Genomic DNA, 21726 nt, shown 5'->3' on the forward strand with positions numbered 1-21726 from the left:
GGGATTTTTTCGGGTCCTGGCTGGAAGCCTCTGATTTTTGTTTGTCCCCTGCTCATTTGTCAAGGTTTCAGTTTGTTGGTGTGTTGTTTTCTTATAGGAATAAAGGCAACACCACATCGTGAATCAGGTCTGGATATCGACTCTTGTGCAACTGTGATCAGCCTGGGGTTTGGGATTTTCAAAAAAGTGCTTATCTCATTTGTGTCAATAGCAGAATGGCAATAGTGTGGTGTAATGGAAAACTGGCTGGCCTAGAGGTGGGGGTGTGGGTGTAGGGGCAGAACTAATATGTATTGAACACCCACTAGCTCCCGACTCCATTCGTTATGCTTACAGGGTCTCTAGGAAAAAGGGATAATTAGTGTCCAAGTTTGGGGAAACTGTGGCTCAGAGAGGTTAGGTAACTTGCTCAAGGTCTTCCTGGAACACATGAAAGAGCAGGGATTCACACCCAGGATTTGGGAAGCACCTGACCATTCAGCTTCCCTCTACCTGGATTTAAGTCTCAGCCCTGCCACGTGGTAGCTGTGTGACTTGAGGCAAGTGGCTTCACCTCTCTGGGCCTCATGTCTTCACTTGTAAAGTTAGGGTTGTAATACTGGCTTTATGGGCATTGGAGAGGGTGCAGTGAGATGCTGTGTGTAAAGGGCTTGGGCAGAGACGAGAATAAATGCTACCTTGTCACCCCAGCCCCCCTCCCTGTCGCCATCATTCCTTCTGTGGAGGCTCCCGGGTCATGTCAGTTCCTGAAGAGCCAGGTGTCTGTCTGCCTCCCCCAGGCACGTCTGTGGCGGTTCCTGCACCTTGTTTTCCTTATCCTTGGAGTTTCCCTCTTCTGTGGCCTTAGAGCTTCTGAGGTCTGGAGGGTGGCGATCTTTGAAGATGCCTTTTCTTCCTGAGAGGAAAAGCATCTGGACAGAAACAAAAGGAGGCATCAGGCCGAGGTTCCATGTGTTCGAATCTCAACTTTCCAACGTGTTAGTTCATGTCCTCCGAGAAGCAGACGCCAAAATGGGATTCAAAACGTAATGTATTAATTGGAGGAAACACCTGTGAAGGATAAACGGGAGGGAACAGGAGTGGGTGGGAGAGCCTTTAGGCTGTGGTCCTGGTAGAGAAGAAAGAAGCAAGGGGCCTGAGGCAGGAAGAGTCTTAGATCGCAACACGGTTCCCAAAAAAGCTCAGCCCCGTGATGGGGAGTCCTGGAGCTAAAGTAGGCTGAGGGGGGAAGTCCGCACCTCCTAGGACCAGGCCTGTGCCAGTCCCCCTGCCACAGCCCACCACAGGCTGGGCGCAGCCCGCAGGGAACAGGAAGCCTGCCTCAGTGAGGATGCGATGGTGGGCCCGGCGGGACAGAGCTGGGCTGTGGTCCACTCGGCTCCCTCAGCGGGAGATCCAAGTGGTTCACCTTTACCACATTTGCTCACTCAGTAGGCAGACTTGGGAAACATACTCATGCTCTCCGAAGCTCGGATTCACCATCTGTAAAATGCGGATGATAATAATAGCTTAAAACAACACTGATTTATTCTCTCTCACAATTCTGTGGGTCAGTGGGGCTCAGTCGGGGGGCTGGAATGTGCAAGGTGGCATCTCACCCCCCAGGTGCTCCCTCCACAAGGCTCGTCACCACTCCACAGCCCGGCCTGAACTTCTGTGCAGCATGGCGGCTGGCTTCAAAGGGCAAGCGGTCCAAGAGGACAAGCCCCAGGGGCCAAGCACTTGTCAAGCCTCTGTTTGCATCATGTGGGCTAATGTCTCATTGGCTGACTCCTGACGCATGGCCAAGCTCAGAGTCGGCACGGTGGGGGAGGGGGCACTACACAAGGGCATTCATTGTGGTCTCCAGTGTTACAGGCTGCCACAGGGCTACGGGGGTGGGGGTGGGGTGTGTGTGACAGGATGATGTTGCTAAGTGCTCAGCACAGTGTCTGGTCCGCCTCTATATATGTGCCCAGGACACAGTGACTGACGGGATGAAACCTCCCTCTGAAAGGCTCTGGCTCTGAGGAGAACTTAGCAGAGTGGGCTGATTGGAGAGGGGACACTTGGGTCTTGTCCCTGCCCAAGGATTCCTAGGAAGAAGGGAAGTGCTGGAGCCCAGCTTTGTAGATTCTGGGTTTGGGGGAAGACGCAGGTCAACAGAAGCCCAGTAGGTCAGAGCAGGCCTCCCAGGGGATGAGGAGAAGACTTCCTGCCAAGAAGATTCCCAGTGGGAAGGAACTCACAACTGTGGAGTAACTGGGAGAAAATGTCCTGTGGAAACTCTCAACCCATCATCTCTAGGTCTCCCGGGGGAGAGTGAGAGGAGTCATCTCCTTCCAGAACATTCCGTGTAATGACTTCAGTCTTGGGAGACTGGCGGGCGCACAGTAGGCCTCAATAAACATGGACTGAAAGAATGAAAGTTGAGATGATCGGGGGAGGAATGGTGTGGTGGACGGCTGGGCAGAATTTGGCAGGGAGAGGCTCAAATTTATATTCATCATTTCACATAATGCTATCCATCCCTCTTTCCTCACCTCTCTTCACAGATGAGGAATTGCTGTCCAGAGATGCTTAATAACTTACTTACAGCCACACAGTTTCTAAGTGGCTGAGCTGGGATTCGAACTTGTGACTTGACACCCAGACTCTTGACAACCACTCCATATAGGTCACACCACACCGCACCATACCTCACTCAGAGAAAGGGACATTTCAGGGGATCACAGCAGCCAACAAGGTCCAGACAACAAGCGGATGAGTTCAGAGCCTGCCAAAGCCAGACAGCACCTTCCCCCCGGGGAGCAAGGCCACCCAGTCACCCCATGGTTGCCATCTCCTGCCTGCTCTCCCCCAGCACCCCCAGGGCTGAGGACACTCAGTCTCCCTCCCAGAACCAGGGCTCCTGAAGGGGGCCCCTTGGCTTTGAAGTGTGGGTGACAGGAGTAGATAGTGTCCATGGATAATGTAACAAAACCCTTTTCTTTGTGCCCTGAGCAGTATCCTGGGTCTTGGGCAGAGGGAGAGGGGGGTGGCTGGAACAAACTCCTCTTTGACAGCTGAAGCAGAAAGACGCTGGGGAAAAGCAAACAGAAAGCGCCCAGAAAAGACTGACTTAACTGAGCCACAGCTCTGGTAAGGAGAACAGCTTATTCATATTTGAAGAGGTATTGAATGCTGGCAGCATACTAAGTACTGGAAGGAAGGGAGATGCTGCCATCGAAATAGATCAAGGCAAAGTAATGAGATGGAGAAGCCAGAGGAAAAGGCATTGGCAGGTGGGGTAGCGGGGGCAGGAGGCTGGGGAGGGAACGAATGGGAGGGTGAAGGGGGCAGTGGGCCGTAATCGTGCTTTCCCTCACAGACCTACTTTGTTTGCCTTAGAATATGATTCTTCATCTTTGGGGGATTCTGATGAAAGCCTGGTCCTCATCATTCCTATAACAGCAAATGTACTTGCAGAGAAGATTCGGAGTGGGATGAGAGGTCCCGGGAGGCCCATCCCCAGCCCCGCTAAGACAGCATTGTTGTTGTTGTTTTTCTTGGCCACGGCACACATGCGGGGGTCTTAGTTCCCAGACCAGGGATCGAACCCGTGCCCTCTTCAGTGGAAGCATGGAGTCTTAACCACTGGACCGCCAGGGAAGTCCCAGACAGTGGGTTCTTTTTTTTTTTTTTTCTTCAATATACCAAAATCGATTGTATTTCTATACATTTGCAATGAACAATCTGAAAATGAAATTAAGAAAACAATTCCACTCACAATAGCATCCAAAAGGATAAAATACATAAGAACAAAGTCAACAAGAGAAATGCAAAATGTATCTCTGAAAGCTATAAAACATTGCTGCAGTAAACTAAAGATCTCAGTAAGTGGAAAACATCACGTATTCACGGGTAGACAACGGGCTCTTAACGAGTGGCATTCATCCCCATGGTCCACCCCAGAGTCTCTGGGTCAGCGAGGCAGAGGTGGAACTTGGCACTGGTTTGGGGAAAAGCTTCCCAGGGGACTCCGACGTGGACCCTGGTTGAGAATATTGTCCTGGGGCTCCAGGAATCCCAGATGAAGACCTCAGGCTTTCAGGGAGCAAAAGTGTTCTACTCTAGCATTGAGAACAAGTGAATCCAAGCCAGGAGTGGACCTCACACAGCCCCCCAGGTGTCCTGACTGGTTTGGGAACCTCCAGTCAGCCCCACAAGGCAGTTAGTCACTCAGATACGAGCTCAAGAAGATCTGTACTGTCTTCCCATGTGCTCAGAATAAAAGCCTAAATCCTCATCAAGATTTACAAAACCTTGTGAGATCCTTTCCTCAAAGTCAGCAAATACAAGTTCTCACCTCAGGGCCTCTGCACTTGCTGTTCCCTTTGCCTGGAGCTATTCCCCCAGAGATCCATGTGGACTCTCTTTCAGTTCCTGAGGGTCTTTGCCTAACTACCCTATCCAAATAGCATTCCTTCTTGCGCTTAATCCCCTGCCCAACTTGCATTTTCTTTATAGCACTTATCCAACTCTGTTGGTTTATATACGTTGTTCATTTTCTGTCACCTGTTTTAGAAGGTAAATTACAAGAGGTCTGCCCCTTTTTGTTGCCTTCTGTGACACCAGTGCCTAGAACGGTGTCTAGCACATAGCAGTGGCTCATTAAGTGTTTGTTGAATGAATGAATAGTGATAATTCTTTCCTCTCTGTTATCCCACAGGACACAGATGTCACTTTCAAATTCGGTTAAAAACTCCCTGGAAACACAGAGCTGCTTTTTAGAGGCGTTTTCCCATGTAATCAGCAAATAAGTAAACAAAAAGCAGCTCCTTGACACCTACTGTATGCTCAGCCCCCATAGGCTAAAGGGAGGTACAAACAAAGAGTTAGTCTCTCTCTTCAAGGTCTTTACAATCCAGCTGGGGATGAGTGCTCCCGTCGTAGAATGCCTAAGCAGACAACTGCTCAGAACCTTGAAGGATAGTCGTTGGAGCTCTGAGGGGCTGGAGTGGTCAGAGAGGCTTTCTGGAGGAGGGAACACCTGCAGTGCCCTTTGAAGAATAGGGCCTGCTGGGTAACTGGTTGGAAGAAGAATGTTCCCCAGAGGGCAACCAAGTGGCAACCTTCTTCAGGTCCTGATGGAGGAAGGTGGGTTGAGCGGGTCACAGCCACCATATCCTGACATTATGGCGTTCCTGCTCCTCAGGCTGTCCACTCCAGGTCACCTCATACAACCTGGAGACCAGGCCAGACCTAATGGAATCGTTAGGGTACTATTGCTGTGGCCCAGGAATCCAGGAAGAGAACACATGGGATTCAGACACACCTGGAGTCAGGCCAATGCCAGCAGCGTGAACTTGCACAAGGCTGAGGAAAACTTGCTGGGCCTCAGTTTCCCCATCTATAAAATGGAACCAAGGACACTTTCCTCATTCGATTGTTGGGATGCCCAGTATGTGAAACTCTGGATCCATGTCCTCAAAGAGAGCCCATCACTATGGACTCTCAGGTTCTGGCCACAAGTGTGCATGGGCCAGGGTTTTCTCAGGTCACCTCCTCTCTGGGCCTCAGTTTCACTGCTGTCTATCTCTGAGATGGGTCAGGGAACCCTTTGCAGTTTCCTCCCCTCTTGTCTTCACCTCTGTGCTTGCCAGGCTCCTCTTTCCCAAGTGAATTTGCATGTGGCCAGGTGGCTATTTCAAAGTCCAGGGAACTGAAATCAAGGGAGCAAGGGTGATACAAACCAGGGTGGGAGCGAGGGAGGGCAGGTGCTCAGGGCAGCTGGGTCCGCGTCCTTGGGGGAGGAACTAGGTCTTTTCCCCACCTCCCACTGCCTACCTCCATGCTTTCCCCACCAGGAAAGAGGACTCAAGGGCCTTCTAAATGAGGCCAAGCCGGACACTGGACTTGGAATCTTGCTCTGCTTTAGCCCGAAAGAGCTGGGGAGGAGTGGGGAGTGGAGCGAGGGAACAACAGCGTTCAGCACATCTGGATTCTAATCCTACCCCCGAGGTTTTCTAGTTGTGCGACATTGGCGAAGGCACCCAGCCTCTTTGAGCCTGGGGTCCTATCTGAAAAACAGATCCTAGGAGACCCTAAGAGCGCAGGGGTCGTGCTGAGTTAGGTTGGGATGGTATTGCCGGGCTCGTCCGGGCCCCGCAGTCGGCGCGAGCTCGGTCCCAGCCTTCCGTGCGCGCGCGCCACGCGGCCGGGGCGCTGGCTGCTCTCGGAGGGGGTCGGGGCCTTCGCCCACCTTTCCTCCCGTCCGCGCTTTCTCTGCGTCTGCAGAGGCCCCTGCCCTGAGTTTTCCGCGCCAGGAAGGAAAATAGGGGTTTAGCGACCCCTCTTGGCGAATGCATGTTACAGCTGTTGTGGTCGCAGGCGTCCCACAGGCAGATGATGGGAAACGCGGGAGGTTGGGGGAAATGAGGGTTTTCCCTCTGGGCAAGTCTTCATTCCACCGTCAGCAGTCACCTGGCGACTGCAGTGATTGGTTCCTTCATTCCCGTCCTCAGTCACTCATCGAATTGCTACCAATAGTCGTCAACAAACACTGACCGAGAACCACCTCTGTGCCTTGGAACCTAAGAAGCTACTGCCCAGAATGGACCCATTGCATTATGGTATACATTCGTTCGTTCACTCGTTCGTTCCTTCCTTCATTAATTTACCCACTCGCTCACTCATTCATAAATGTGGTTGAGCTCCCCTATGGGCCAAGCACCATTCTTTACATTTGAGAAACAGTAAGCAAACAAGCAAAGACCCTTGCTCTCATGAGCTTTAAGTTTTAGAAGGGGGCACTGAAAATAGTGCACATAATAAACAAGGATCGAGTACATGGGAAGGAGAAAAGTGCTAGAAAACATGAAAAGTGGAATGGGGGGCGCTGCAGTGTGGCAGGGGTGGAAGCAGGTTGCAGAATGAGGTAGGTGGTCATAATAGGCCTCCGAGAGAAGGTGATATTTATGCAAAGAGTCGTAGGAGGTGAGAAAGGGAGCCGAGCAGGTATCTGGGGGCGGAGCAGTCCAGGCATTGGAACCCAGCTAGAGCAAAGGCTTTGAGGCACTGCTGTGCTTTATACTGTAGGCATGAGCAAAGAGCCTGGGGATATAGGTTGGGGCCCCTAAACCTGCCTAAGGAGTCAGGGAGGAAGTTTCCTTGGAGGAGGTGACATGCAGGCATAGACCTGAAGGAGAAGCAGGAGTCTGCCAAGTGGGTAGCTTTGTGAAAGTGCTCTCTGAGTGGAGGCAACAGCACATGGAAAGACCTGGAGGAATGAGAGATGATGGTGTGCTGGGAGCGATACAGGAGGTTCAGTGTTTTGGGGCTGTTGGTGGTGGGGGAAGAGAGGTGCAAAGAATGAGACTAGGCAGAAATTTGTGATTGATTATTCTAGAGGTCTGGTATGCCACACGGAAGAATTTGGATTCAGAGGTTGCAAATTGATGGCCGAGGGCTGAAATCAACTGGTAAAACCATTTTGCTTGGCAGTGCTTGCCTTTTTTTTTTTTTTTTTAACTTGAAGGCATAGAGGAGGGATATGCAGGCTTCTGTTAGTCAACAGTCTCCCCAGTCCTCCCCTTTGCCTTAAGCCAGCTTTGCACATTTGTTACCATTGTGTCCTTGAAGGTATTTGGGCTTATAACCCCTGTAAGATGAAGGGGAGCCACTGAAGGATCTTGAGCAAAGATCAGACTTTTCCATTGGAAAATGTATTCTGGGACTCCTTGAAATCGGGGAACTTTTCCTTTATTTTGATAGTCTCACGGTCTAACACAGGGCTGGGTACATGATAGGTGCCCAGTGAATTGTTTTTTTGAGTGGGGAATGAACAAATAAATGACAGAAGAGGTGGGTCGTCAGTGCAGGCCAGGCTGTGGAATACGTGAGGTCCTAACGCTCTCGGTAAAGTGCCTGCCCACTGCTCATGCGTCCTCTCAGTGTGGAGTCCACGAGGACAGCGTCTCTCCAAGAGGAATCCAGAATCACCTGCCATGTTTGTTTTAAAATGCAGACTCCTGAGCCCAATTATAGACCTACTGGATCGAAATCCCTTAGTGGAGCCCAGGCACCTGCATTTTAAACAAGCACCCACTGAAGTTGGAGGACAGGCACAAGACAGGGTATTCCTTTTTTTTTTTTTTTTTCTTTTTTTTTTTTGCGGTACGTGGACCTCTCACTGCTGTGGCCTCTCCCGTTGCGGAGCACAGGCTCCGGACGCGCAGGCTCAGCGGCCATGGCTCACGGGCCCAGCTGCACCGCAGCATGTGGGATCCTCCCGGACCGGGGCATGAACCCATGTCCCCTGCATCGGCAGGTGGACTCTCAACCACTGTGCCACCAGGGAAGCCCAAGACAGGGTATTCTTGAACCACAAGCTGCTTTTGGCCTTGCTTCTGTTTGTCGACCCTCAGGGAAGGCAGACCAGGAAGCTCGTTCACCTAGGCCATTCCCATCGCCCTTTGTGAGGTAGTTTTCATGACCTCCCCCTTTAACAAAGAGAAACTGAAGACCCCGAAAGGCTCAGTGGGTTTGCCAAGGACACACAGTCAGGTAGGGCTAGGGGGATTGGGACCAGCCCTCCTGGCAAGCACTCCAGTGCTTCCTTGTCAAGCTGCCCTTCCTGCCTGAGATTAACCCACTGCAGCCTGCTCTCAACTGTGACCTCCGCAGAAACGGGAAAGGTTAGTAGCTCATTTGTGCTTTAATTGAGGTTCCCTTGCTCCAGTTGTTCTCAGACATTGCTAAGTATCCAAATCACCTGGTGGTCTCAAGATACTACTCAGGCCCAGGCCCTCGCCCACTTCCAAGAGCCTTCCTGCCCTTTATGAGCCCTCCAGGTGATGCCAAGACCTTCAAGGTTTGAGAACCACAGCTCCAAACTGTGGTTCTCCCAGGTGTGGGCATTGCTGAGCCTCTCTCTGTAATGGTGCAAAGAAGAGTCCATTTTATTCTGAATTTTTTAATCTCCATCCTGTTTTCCATAATGGCTGCACTAATTTACATTCCACTTCTGGGTGTTTATCTAAAGAATACCAAGACACTAATTTGAAAAGATACATGCACCCTTATGTTCATCACAGGATTATTTACAATAGTCAAGATACGGAAACAACCTAAGTCCCATCAATGGATGAATGGATAAGGAAGATCTGGTATAGGTATACAATGGAATACTACTCAGCCATAAAAAAATGAAATCTTGCCATTTGTGATAACATGGATGGACCTTGAGGGTATTATGCAAAGTGAGATAAGTCAGATGGAGAAAGACAAATACCGTATGATTTCACTCATAGGTGGAATATAAAAAAAAAACACGAAAATAAATGAACAAACCAAACTAAACAAACACAGAGAACAGAGTAATGGTTATTAGAGGGGAAGGGTGGAGGTGGGGTACGAGTAAAGGGGATCAACTGTGTGATGACAGATGGAAACTAAACTTTTGGTGGTGAGCACACTGTAGTGTGTGCAGACGTTAAAATATAATGTTGTACCCATGAAACATATAACGTTATAAACCATTGTTACCTCAGTTAAAAGTAAAGCAATAAATTAAAGAAATTTTTTTAAAAAGAAAGGCCATTTTAGGTAATTGAGAGCAGCTGGGGGAGATCCCTTTGGAAAGGGCAAGGTGGATCTTGTCGCCCTTGAAATCATCTGGGCTTAAAAGCAGAGCATGCAGGCCCAAAGCAGTAAGCAAGCCTAGTGGGAGGAGGAGGTGGTGGAGGGGTCCTGGGCCCCAAAGATTAAGGACAATTTCATCAGACATAAGGATTTTATTTGTTTTTGGTTTTGGTTTTTTGCAGGACGTGGGCCTCTCACTGTTGTGGCCTCTCCCGTTGCGGAGCACAGGCTCCGGACGCGCAGGCTCAGCGGCCATGGCTCACGGGCCCAGCCACTCCGTGGAATGTGGGATCTTCCCGGACCGGGGCACGAACCCGCGTCCCCTGCATCGGCAGGCGGACTCTCAACCACTGCGCCACCAGGGAAGCCCAGACATAAGGATTTTAGACCAGAGAAGAAATGAGTGAAAACAGGGACGGAGGTAAATGCAGGGTGGCTCGTTCGGGAGCCGCGGCTGTGGAGTGAGAGGGGGCTTTAGGCCAAACATTGCCGGGCTTTACCTGGGCCCCTGGACCCCCAGTGGGGTGGGGCAACGATGGACTTAGGGGGCTTCTGGATCCCTGAAAGTGAAAGCCAAGCTTTGAGGGGATACGCACCCTTCCAGCAAAAGCCTCAGGGAGGGATAGTTAAGAGGGCAGTGGGGCCTGGGGTTCAAGCCTCCCTTTCCCATCCTATTTGTGTGAGCTTGTGTGATTCACCTCCTGCTTTTGAGCCTCTGTTTTCTCATCTGTAAAGTGAGGCTAATGGTGGTACCCTCCTAATGGAGTGACTCTGAGGATTAAATCACGTGGGGCATACAAAGCATCCAGACCAGAGCCCGGCTCAAGGCAGCACCCAATCAGTGTAAGTTGTTGTTGATAATGGTGCGGTTTCGGAGGGACTGTGACCCCCAAAATAGCTTACACTGTTCATACTCATTCTGGGTGTGTAGGGGGGCTGCATTAAATTCAACAGACTATTATTATGTCCTCATTCACCCCATCTGAAAGTTGGGGATAACACCTCTAGGATTAAAGGAAAATGAAGCTGCATGTGGTTGGGGGTTCCAGGCAGTGCTAGGCTCACTCATTAGGTGAGTGCCCCCGGTTGAAAGTGCTGGTCTAGTGTTCACTACCGAAGTCTGGTCAGCATATATATGCAACATGGGTGTAGCTGCATCCCCATAAAACTGTATTTACCAAAGGATGAATTGGGGCCCTAGCCTATAACTATACTCAATTCTCTTGTAGAACGTCTGTTAATTCTTTTGCGTCTTCCAGGTAGACAGTAGGAATCTGTAGATAGCAATCATCCAGATTCCCTATTTTTAACTCTAATTTCTTTCCTTGCTCAATACTTCTGGCCGAGACCTCTGGTACAATGTTAGATATTTCACAGTGATCACGGGCAGCCTTAGCTCTTGTTCATGAATTCAAACCCTTCAGTTTCTAGATTGAGTAGGAGGATGGCTTTTTGGCTGAGAGATGTCTTAGTTAAAGAGGTAGGCATTCATGGCATCAAGTTGTCTAACTCAAGAACGGGTATCTGGGCTTCCCTGGTGGCACAGTGGTTGAAGAGTCCACCTGCCAATGCAGAGGACGCGGGTTCGTGCCCTGGTCCGGGAGTATCACACATGCTGCGGAGCGGCTGGGCCCGTGAGCCATGGCCACTGAGCCTGCGCGTCCGGAGCCTGTGCTCCGCAATGGGAGAGGCCACAACAGTGAGAGGCCCACATACCGCAAAAAAAAAAAAAAAAAAAAAAAAAAAAAAAAGAATGGGTATCTAATTCTGTCAGATGTCTCCATAGCATCTATAGATCAAGTGACTTTTATCCCCTTAGGATCTATTAATGAAAAGTTACTATAAATCATAGAATTGAGCTGTCCTTCCATTCTCAGTATGACCCCACGTGGTTATTTTGTTATGCTGATGGATTCTGCTTGTTAGGTGCTATTTGTCTTCTAAGTATTAATAACCTAATCATAGGTGAGATTTGTCCATAGTTCTTCATATAAACATCATCAAATCTACATATCACTGTTTATTTGATTATGAAATGTGGATGCTTTTCCTTTTTTCTAGAACAGTTTAATAGCACTGGAATAGTATTCTCCTTTAAGTACATGGTAGAATTTCCTTATGAGACCCTCTGGGCCAGATACTTTTTTTTTTTTTTTTGCCATACGCGGGCCTCTCACTGTTGCGGCCTCTCCTGCTGAGGGGCACAGCCTCTGGACGCGCAGGCTCAGGGGCCATGGCTCACGGGCCCAACCGCGCCACGGCATGTGGGATCTTCCCAGACCGGGGCACGAACCCGCGTCCCCTGCATCGCCAGGCGGACTCTCAACCACTGCGCCACCAGGGAAGCCCTGGGCCAGATACTTTTTAAGGGAGCTAGCTCTTTGATAACTTCTATGGAAACTGATTTGTTTAGATTTTATTTCTTATCTGGAATTAGGAATAATAAGCTATAATACATTTTAAACTGAATTATCCATTTCTTCCGGACTTAGGCATATCCATTAGAATAGTTCAAGATACTCTTTAGTTCATCTTATTTCCATGCACGTGCTTTCTCCTGTTTTTCTTGACTAAGTTAGCTTCTGCTTGCATTCTCTCTCTCTCTCAAGAACTGTCTTTTCATTTTTTTCTACTGTAAATTAATTATGCAAATATCCCTCTGTATACTTGGGGCCTGTTCCCATACTGGTCTTTACACTTGAAGGGCTAGCATTGGAAATGAACTCATTTAGCTATTTATAGTCTAATAGAGCCTTAAATTAGCTACAGCTGCATTTTAAAAACCTACTTATATATAGTAAAATTCGTAAGTGTACACTTTGAGCTTTGACAAATGGCTATAGCTGTGTAACCATCACCCTATCAAGATATAGGTCATGTCATCTCCCCAGAAAGTTCCTCCACCCCATTACAGTCAGTTTCCCAACCTCCTGTCCAGGGAGCCACTGTTCTGATTTCTATCACTACCGATTACTTTTGCCTGTTCTGTGAGTAGAACTGTACTGTATGTACCTTGTCTGCTCTCTATCACTCAGTTGGTTTTAGCTTTTAAAGGCAAACCTACTTGCTCTGATTAGTAGTGTCCTCTGCAGTAAATCCAGCCCCTCTAGGGGGAGAAATTGGTACTACCTATTGAAATGTTGATCTTGTGATGGCTACAAGATTCTAGGTTGGGAGTTATTACCTTTCAGTATATTGAAAATAGCATTTCACTATCTTCAGGTGTCTGCTGTTGCTAACACCAGCTTTTGGTCTATTATTCCTTTTAAGATAACTGTTTCTTTTTTGCTTGGCTGCTTTCAAAGTGTTTGTCTTGTTTTTTTGTAGCTTCACCATGATGTCTTTTTTTTTTTTTTGTAGCTTCACCGTGATATATATATATATACATATATATATATATATATATATATATATATATTTATCCTAATTTGCACTTGTTGGGCTTCTTGAAGCCATGCTTTGGTGTCTGGTTATTTGGCACTGATAAAACATCTTATTCAAATTGCTTCTCTTCTGCCCCATTTTCTCTTCCTTTGGGACTCCAAGCGAATGTGTATATGTGTATGTATATTTTAGATTTTATATCTTTTGTCTTTCTTTTGTGTCTTCATGCCACACTCTAGAAAGTTTCTTCAGCCTCTTTTCCCAGGTCACTAATTTTCTCTTTAGTTGTATCTAATATGCCATTAAACCCTTCCACTGAGGTTTAAAATTTTTGATCATTGTATTTTAACAACAGGAGATCTAGAATCTCCCGTTTTCTTTAAATCTGTCATTTAAGTAACTTCTAATTTTTGTCAACTTTCAGGCTTGGGTTTTGTCTCCTTGAACAGAAAAGCAATTATTTTACAATCTACTCCTAGTACCTCAAGTCCAGTTGGTCTTTGTTGTCTGTGCTGGTTTTAGCTCATGCTGTTTATTCATGTGTCTGGATTTTCTGTGTGCTCGACACTGTATTTGAAGAATTATCCTTTTTGAGAAATCTAAAATCTAAAGTATACTGCTTCCAGAGTACTTGTTTGCTTCTGCCCAGGGACTTTGAGTCACCAACAGTACAGGATGACAATATTGTTGGATGAAGTTAATCCAACGTCAGAACTTGAGACTTCTGGGGCATCATGTGATGTGAAGTCAGGCTGTAGTCTGTGTAGGTGCTGGTTTTCTGCCAGTTCACTCTTTTTCTAGGAGTTCTGGGCTAAAGTCAGAGGGCTTAGGTTTAAATCCTGGCTCTACTATGGGACACTAGAAGTTCCTTGTCTTCACTGAGCTCCAATTTTACCTCCAACTGGGGTAAGTACCTTCTCATCTTACATGAGTAACTGATACCCAGGGGAGATAATTCTTCCAACATCCTACAGTTGTTGAGTTGCAACTACAGAATAGAATCTGGGCTTCTCCAGGCTGCTTTTACCTGAGTTTTCAGTTTTGCAACTTGTATTTAGGCATCTGTATCCCCAAACACCTTGCTTCCCATGCACATAAAGAAGACTCGACAATCTTTATCATAATTACTACATTGAAAAGGAAGAATCTTAATTAGGTTAGAGTACTGAGACTCCAGGGGAGGCTGGTGCATGGCAAGGGGAAGGAAGGCCAAAGGGCAAGATAGAGCTAGAAGGGCTTGTAGGGCACTAAAAAAAGACACAGAAGTATCCTGGTATAAATGGTATACCCAGGTACTGGCATCCCAAATGAACAGGAGACAAGCTTGTTCCTAGTTCACTTCCCATGTTCTTTCCCCATTCCCAGTTTCTACTGTTTTAGATCTTTCAGCTCTTATCAGAGGGCACCAGCTGGGCTGGTTCTGAGATGCTGCTTCTATAGAAGGGCCCTGAGTGTGGTTTGGGAGGTAGATGGTTGAAGGATGAGAAATACTGAAACCAAGGATGTAGCCAAAAAGACTTAGCCAGACAGCTTAGGGCTGAGATCTAAGGACATTATGGCCTTTGTGGAACAACATCATTACAATAGACTTTTCCTGTGGAAAAGGCAAGTTTTGGCAGAGGTCCATCTTCTAGGTTTTCCCCCTGGCCTTGCAACATACTCAGTTCCTTATCAGAAAAAACATTTACCAGGAAAATACACTTTTTGCAGTTCCTTGCCTTGGCCCCACTTTCTGCTCCTTAAGCCCACCTGGAGAGGTTCTCATTCCACCTTCTTTAAACAGCCTCCCTCCTCCAATGGCTTGTTGGGCCACCTGGCCTCCAGCTTCCCTGCCCCATCCTGATCCCTGTTTCCTGTGAACCTGGAGTCCCTGGCTGAGGGCTGGGTGGATGGGACAGAGTAGTGAGACCTTGGTAACAGCAAGGACTTCCAGGATAAGAAGTCCAAGAGACTCCCTAATCCAGCTTGACCTGGAATAACTTAAATCCTGGGCCCATGTGCTGCTCTATGGAGCTGTCACATCTTTGATATTATTATTAAGGTAAAACAGAACAAACACACTCCATATGTGACATCCCAGGCCTGGGAGAAAGCAGAAGTGCCCTGGTGACAGCTTCTTGCCCATAGAAGGGAGGTCATCTCCACCATCTTGGCCCTTCCCACAGGCACTGATCAAGACCAATAAGGATGATGGGTACCACCTTTTGGAAGGCAAAAACAAAGGAACCTACTCACCTCCAGAGTTGAGAGCCCCGTTGAAATGACCCTCTTACTTCTAGGGGATGGAGCTTGGGCCAGAGCAAAGCTTTTGCTTGTGAAACAAAGGGTGAGTCTGGGAATAGGAGCTTATATTTGTTCAATTTCTTTCTAAGTATGTTTCTAAAAGTGGTAAGTAAAGTTCTTTGTATCACTGTTGATGAAATGTTGACATCCTAAGTCAAGACTTGGTACCCCTTTGTCCTATGGCTTCATCTGGCTGTTGCTCTGTCTTCCATAGCTTAAAGTCTTCAGTCATGGTTCATCTCTTTACTGACTCGGCCACATCCTTGTGGTTATGCCTCTCCCAATAGTTACCTATGTGCCAGGCACTGTGCTAAGGATGTGATGACGAAGTCTGACCTGGGCAGATACTGAACAAGTAACAAAATTAAGCGTCATCACATAGAAGTATAGGTTGCGATGGGAACATCACAGGCAGACCAAGGATGGTTTGGAGAGGTTGGGCGGAGTGTCTAGTACTTTGAAATGCTGGTGCCACAAACTGGTAAAAGAAGTAACAAGGTTTTGTATATGTGGGGGGAATGTAAGGGATGTAACATAGAAAAAGAACTTAGAAGATGGCATTTGGTGGGAGATGTGTAAGTCTAGATTCTTAGAAAAAGAGGTCTCAGTGACTGGGCATATGAGGATTGTCTTATAATGAATTAGAGGCAACTGTCAGCCTCAAATTTTCTTACCTCCTGGCTTCTTAATATCTGATTTTTTTTTACTCTTTGAGGCTTTATAAAGGTGTTTCTCAAGTCTTATCCAGCATTTTGACTTCTTTTCAGACAGAAGGTTGGTCTGAATAGTTAGAGGTTCGGAAAGTATAGTCCTAGGAACTTCGTTAAAACTGCAAATTCTTAGGCCCCACCCCAGACCTCCTGAAACAAAGTACAGTGATGAGGACTAGCCATTTGTATCCTCACAAACCTTCTAAGTGATTCTGGTGGACTTTAAAGTTCGAGAACCATGTATCTCGACCATGGTTACTGGTGATGGAAGTCCAAGGCAGCTGTCACCGTGAGCAGGTTGAAGGCATTTACAGGAAGTAACACAAAGTAGGAGCTTTGAACATCTGGTACGGCCAACTTGGGGAAAATGGCAAAAAGAAGGGCTGACGTTCTAGAACAAGAGCTGGCAAATGTCTTCTGTAACAGGCCAGATAGTAAATATATTAGTCCTTGTGAGCCATGTGGTCTGTGTCACAACTATTCAACTCTGCCGTTAAAGTACAAAAGCAGCTATAGATAATATATAAACAAGCAAACACAGCTGTGTTCCAATAAAACTTTATTTACAAAAACAAATGGAAGGCTGGTTTGGCCCTTGGGCAGTAGTTTACTTACCCCTATTCCAGCAGAATGACTTATTCAGCGTTTTGGTTTGGTGTTTTCATTTTTAGCAGCAGAATCCCTTTTCTTACTTAGAACTCTACAGAGCAGGAATTGCTCTGCTTGAAGAATCCACAGTCTACCTGTTCAGTTTCCCCTTTTTCTCTAAGTGGGCCCTAAGGCTCTTCCCCAGAACATATGTTAATGACATTTATGTACAGCGCTCCAATATCTGGGGTTGGGGCCACTTAGGCATTGCCCTTGAATGAGCAGGTAACTCTTCCTGAATTCATTTGGGCCTACAACCAAGGTGTGGAGGTAGGAGGAACTAGCGACCAGCCTGAGATCAGGCCCAGACCTTTGCTGCAGCGCATGGACTCTCTTTCTCTGCAGGTTCCAGCCAGCCTGCTGAGGCCAATAGGAATACCCAGAGTATGAGTGGCCCATCAGACATGCCCTCCATGCCCTACGGCCAGATGAGGGACCAGGCCCTCGGAAACCGTAGCATCCACACCCAGCTGATGGAGATGGTGCTGTCCTTGCGGCAGACGGTGGAGGATAACATCACGCAGCTGATGACCAGGCACCAGCAGCAGGACCTAGCGCTGGAGAAGCAGAGGCACAATCAGGCCGTCAGGGACCAGGAGGCCTTCCTGGGTCACAATGTTCCAGATGCTCCACTACCTGCAGTCTGGGGCCACAGGTGACCGGAGCTTCCAACCACATGACGCTTCCATGGACTCTAGGGTCGATGTCGGAGGTGGGCAGCAGGCCCAATCATCCAGGCAGACTTGCCAGATGTTTACCAATGGAGTGATTTTGAAGATACACTTATCAGCTATGACCTGTCCAACCGTGGGATTGACATCTCTGCCTTATACCACTCCAGCTTCCAGGACTACACCTACCAAGGAAACAAATACCACAAGGACGAGAACACCCTGGTGAGGATGGGGAGACATACTCTAGGGGCCCCATCACTAGGATTTACTGAGTCCCGTGTCACGTACTGTGCACTCTCACTGACTCTTCCAGCCCCATGAAGTAGGCACTATTTTCTTCTATAGGTAAGGGGATGGGCACGGAAGTAAGGTGATGTGGCCAAGAAAGTTGACAAGCTGGGTCTGGTTTCCCCTCCTGTCCCAGCTCTTACCCACTAGGAGTCACTCTGGTCACTGTGGTAAGTGAACCTACCCTCATGGAACTCAGTCTGGTGATGGATATCGTCGGCCATTGGGGAAATGAATGTGAATAATGTTTGCAAGAGCGCTAAGGGGATGCCTGCTTTGGGTGGTCAGGGAGGATGTTTTAAAGGTTGAATAAGCCAGCCATGTGGTGGAAGTCGGGGTGGGGGTCCTCCAGGCAAGAAGAACAGCATGTGTGAAAGCTTTAAGGTGGGAAGGGCTTGGAGTGATTGGACAAGGAGACCCATGTGGCTTGAGAAGGGACAGTGAGCACTGTGACAGAGGTATGGATGGGATCAGGCCATTGTGAGATGTTAGGATGTCATCCTAATGGTGGTGGGAGCAGGAGGATGCTCCCAGCAAGGGAGGTTCACAGCAGCTCTCCAGCCAGAGGGCGGAGGACCACACGAGCCACACCTTTCCTTCTGTTCCCATCTAAGTGACGTGTGTCTGGTGGCTGTCTGCTTTTCTGGGGGCCAAGAGAGGCAGGTATCCCCACTGGCCTCTGAGGGGTCATACCTCTTCCAGTAACTTGAAGGGTCCATCCATGGAAGTGGAAATAGCAGAGATGGATACACGCAGGGCCTGTGCTGGCTAAGGATCCAGGCTCTGGGGCCAGTCAGGTGGAATTCTGCCCATCACCAAGGTCACATGGCTAGTAGTTTATTCAACATTTCTGGGCTTCACGCTCTTTAAGTCGAGATCAGAATAGAGCTTTATTCTCAGGAGTTGTGAGAATGAAGGCAATTCACAGGAAGCACTTAGTCTAGTGTCTAGAACATAGGAGCTCAATGAATGATAGCTGGTACATAATACAACTATTATTATCTATTGGGCTGGCCAAAAAGTTCATTTGGTTTTAAGTAAAAATAAAAGACATCTTTCATTTTCACCAAGAACTTTATTGAACACCATATTCATTAACCAAACAAACTTTTTGGCCAACCCAATAAATGGCTCGAAAGAAGGAAACTTGCAAGCTGTGAGATCTTTAGGGTTTGTAGAATTTTATCTAATATTAAAGTTGTCAAACATGGATTGCATTGCCTCTTGGAGCAGGGAGACCCCCATCTGGGCTTGTCCAGCTTAAGTACTTGTGACCTGGTTAAAGGCGTCCATGTAGGGCAGGGCAAGAGGACTGACCTTAGATTCCTTCCATCTCCAGGGCTACATCAACCTTGGTACCAGTGAGAAGAAGATCTGTATTGATCTGCTGGCTGAAAGGGTAAGCCATGTTCCAGCGTGTGCTGGGACCCACCTTCAGGCCCAGGCCCCCTAGAATGTTCTTTGGCATGTTGTAGATACAGGAATAAGACTTAGAAGTTTGGGGAAGGGAGTGGGGAAATAGCTTCTAGAATAGCGCATCCAACCTCCTGGTTGGGCTGTGTTGGGAGGTGTTCTCTGGATGGATATATGATGGGTAAGCTGCTAAGGGAGCCTCCGGATCAAATGTAGGGTTGGGGAAGTTGTCAGACACTTCCCAGTGGATAGCTATTTGTATAATCTTTGACAAGAAGATTGAAGCCTCCGTTCACCAGGGAACATGAAGCATATATGCCCATTTCCTTCTGGGAGGCCCTGTGTTGCAGGGCAAACACCCATATGCGTCCTAGGAGCAGGCTGAAACTTCTTGGGCATCCCTGGTCTGGCTGGGCTCATGCTCTATTTGTCAACAGTTGACTCGGACTGACATGCTGTACATTGATGAAGACCTACTGCAGTATCCTGATTGGAGAGGGCAACCATAGTAAGTAGCCCCTTACAGAGCTGGGGTCTTCTGGTCCACAGGCACCTGTCCTCATCCAGGGAAGGACTCAAGGTGCCAGATTCTCTGCTGGGTGCCTACCTATTTTGGGGGACAATGACTTCTAGAAAATGCCTAGCCCAGAATATCATAGGAGGCAGGCGGGTATCATAGAGATAGCACTGCCCTATAATTCAAAAGGCCCAAGTTCTTGTCCAAACTCTTACAGTTAATATCTGTGTCGCCTGGGGAGTTGAGAGCCTCAGTCCCCTGTTAACCCTGTAAGGACCCTGAGGTTGGATGCTTTGCTCTTTCAAAAAGACCCAAGTCTAGACTATGGGGAAAGCCCACAGGCAGGCCTGGGAAACACAGGTCTCTCTGGGTCTGTCCACAGCCTGCGGAAAGAAGTAGCCCGGTTCCTGACCTCCGACTGTAAGGCACCTGCCCACCTTGACCCAGAAAATGAGTCTCTTTCCAGCCTTCTTGCCACCCTGGGGAAAGACCATATTCTTGGGGGCCTCTCTGCCTTTCCAGCACAGCCCCTCAGAGCTGGGGCAGAGTGAAGGCCAATGGGTCCTAGCTGAGGAGACTCCTCATGTCTGTCCTCCCAGGCGGAGAGAGACGGGGGAACTATCCCTCTTACGTGAGGATTGGTTTTCGACTTCTGCCTTCTGTGTATCTTCTTCAGGTGGTCGTTCTAAACGGCTGCTCCTCTGTCTTCTCCGGACTAGCCATGGTTCTGTGTGACCCAGGTGGTAAGTCAGTGGGCTCTGCGTTCCCTCAGGGAAATAGCAGCATGTGGGCATGAGTGCATGGGCACTGGGCCTTGGGGGAGAAGAGCAGCTTGACTGAAGGCCTTTCCCCTAAAGAACTGGGGTGCTTCCTGCACTGGTTAGAACGTCTTCCTACTCTTTGTGCTGGGGTGAGGGATTTGGATTCCCATTTAATATGGACATGTGACAGTCCTCAAGGAGGTCTGCCCCAGGGATGGTGACAACGGGAGCCAACTCATTACAGTATTAGTTGGACTTTTGGTCTCAGCTCCAATCCAGACAGCCCTAGTAAACTAGACAATATAGATCTCCATCTCCTCAAAAAACAAACAAAAACACCAAAATCAAAAACTGAGTTCTGGACCAAATAAAGCTTGAGAGATTTGTTCTCAGTCTCCTTCTTAACGATGCCTCCTCACAATCTGAAATAAGAATCTCAGATTTCTTGATGAACCTACTGTATGGGAGACTCGTTACCGAGACGACCATTTCACTTGAAGGGGTGGGTCCTTGATTAGCCCATTAATGAGGCCGAATGGACAGGAAGAAAAGAACTCATGAGATCACCAGGGTCACATGACCTGAGCCATGTAGAGAGATGAGAGCCCTCCCTGTGCGTGGACCTCAGCCTCCAGTGTCGGTATGGAGCTGACAAGACTTGCTGATGACCCGTGTTCTACCTGCTAGCAAGCCTGGCTTGAGTCCCGGGATTCCAAGTCACTTATAGCAGTATTCTTTCCTTTCTCCTCTAGTGTACCTGCAAAGAAGAGACTTGAGTGTTGTTTCCCCAAATAATGTTTAGAAGAGTGGGTTACTTTTATAGAGGCTGTGCCCCAAATCATTCATCCCTAAGTAGGAGGGATTACCCAACTACCCTTCTCTGAGTGTAGCGTTGCTGCTGGTCTGAGGGTCCTGGCACGTTCTGACTGGGAGACCCTGGACTAACAGCTCTGTCTCTCTGCTTCCAGAGGCCTTTCTGGTCCCCACCCCCTCCTATGGTGGCTTTCTCTTTAGTACTCACCTCTATGCGAAAGTTGAACTGGTTCCTGTCCACGTGGAGAGCCAGGTCAGTGAGGGGCCCCTTCCCTTGCTCAGCCCACCCAGGCGATGGAATGATCTTGGGGCATTTCCAAGGTGTAGGGGGTTCTCGCTTTTCTCCTACATAAATTATGGGAGAAGGATGGAGAAATCGGGCAAAGAGGGTATGTGGGACTAGTGCCCTGGGTATGAAGGTAAAGGATTGTTCACGGTTTATAGGAGTGAGGAATCAAGGCTTGGAAGCTTCCAAACAGGTGGTTCTCAGGCCGTGTTTGTCTTCCAGGTCACTGAGGCGAGCGCCTATCCATTCCAGCTCACTGTGGACAAGCTAGAGCAAGCCCTGCTCGGGGCTAAGATTGAGGTCAGGAGAGAACAAGGTCTTCAGGGTGGGCACTGCCACCCCAGAA

At 48.3% G+C, this 21726-nt stretch overlaps 1 protein-coding gene across 1 annotated transcript in view; it reads left to right on the forward strand.

Annotated features, from left to right (window-relative positions):
* ACCSL (1-aminocyclopropane-1-carboxylate synthase homolog (inactive) like) overlaps positions 1-21726 on the forward strand; it is a gene marked incomplete at both ends in the record, with an annotated part of 46292 nt that overhangs the window by 19332 nt on the left and 5234 nt on the right. The window contains 9 exon segments of the mRNA XM_082845009.1: positions 16950-17241; positions 17243-17379; positions 17382-17524; positions 18930-18989; positions 19441-19511; positions 19903-19972; positions 20197-20263; positions 21250-21347; positions 21603-21680. Coding sequence (XP_082701135.1) covers positions 16950-17241; positions 17243-17379; positions 17382-17524; positions 18930-18989; positions 19441-19511; positions 19903-19972; positions 20197-20263; positions 21250-21347; positions 21603-21680 — 1016 coding nt within the window.

Source organism: Leucopleurus acutus (assembly GCF_964270905.1).
Source record: "Leucopleurus acutus genome assembly, chromosome: 8".
NCBI lineage: Eukaryota > Metazoa > Chordata > Mammalia > Artiodactyla > Delphinidae > Leucopleurus > Leucopleurus acutus.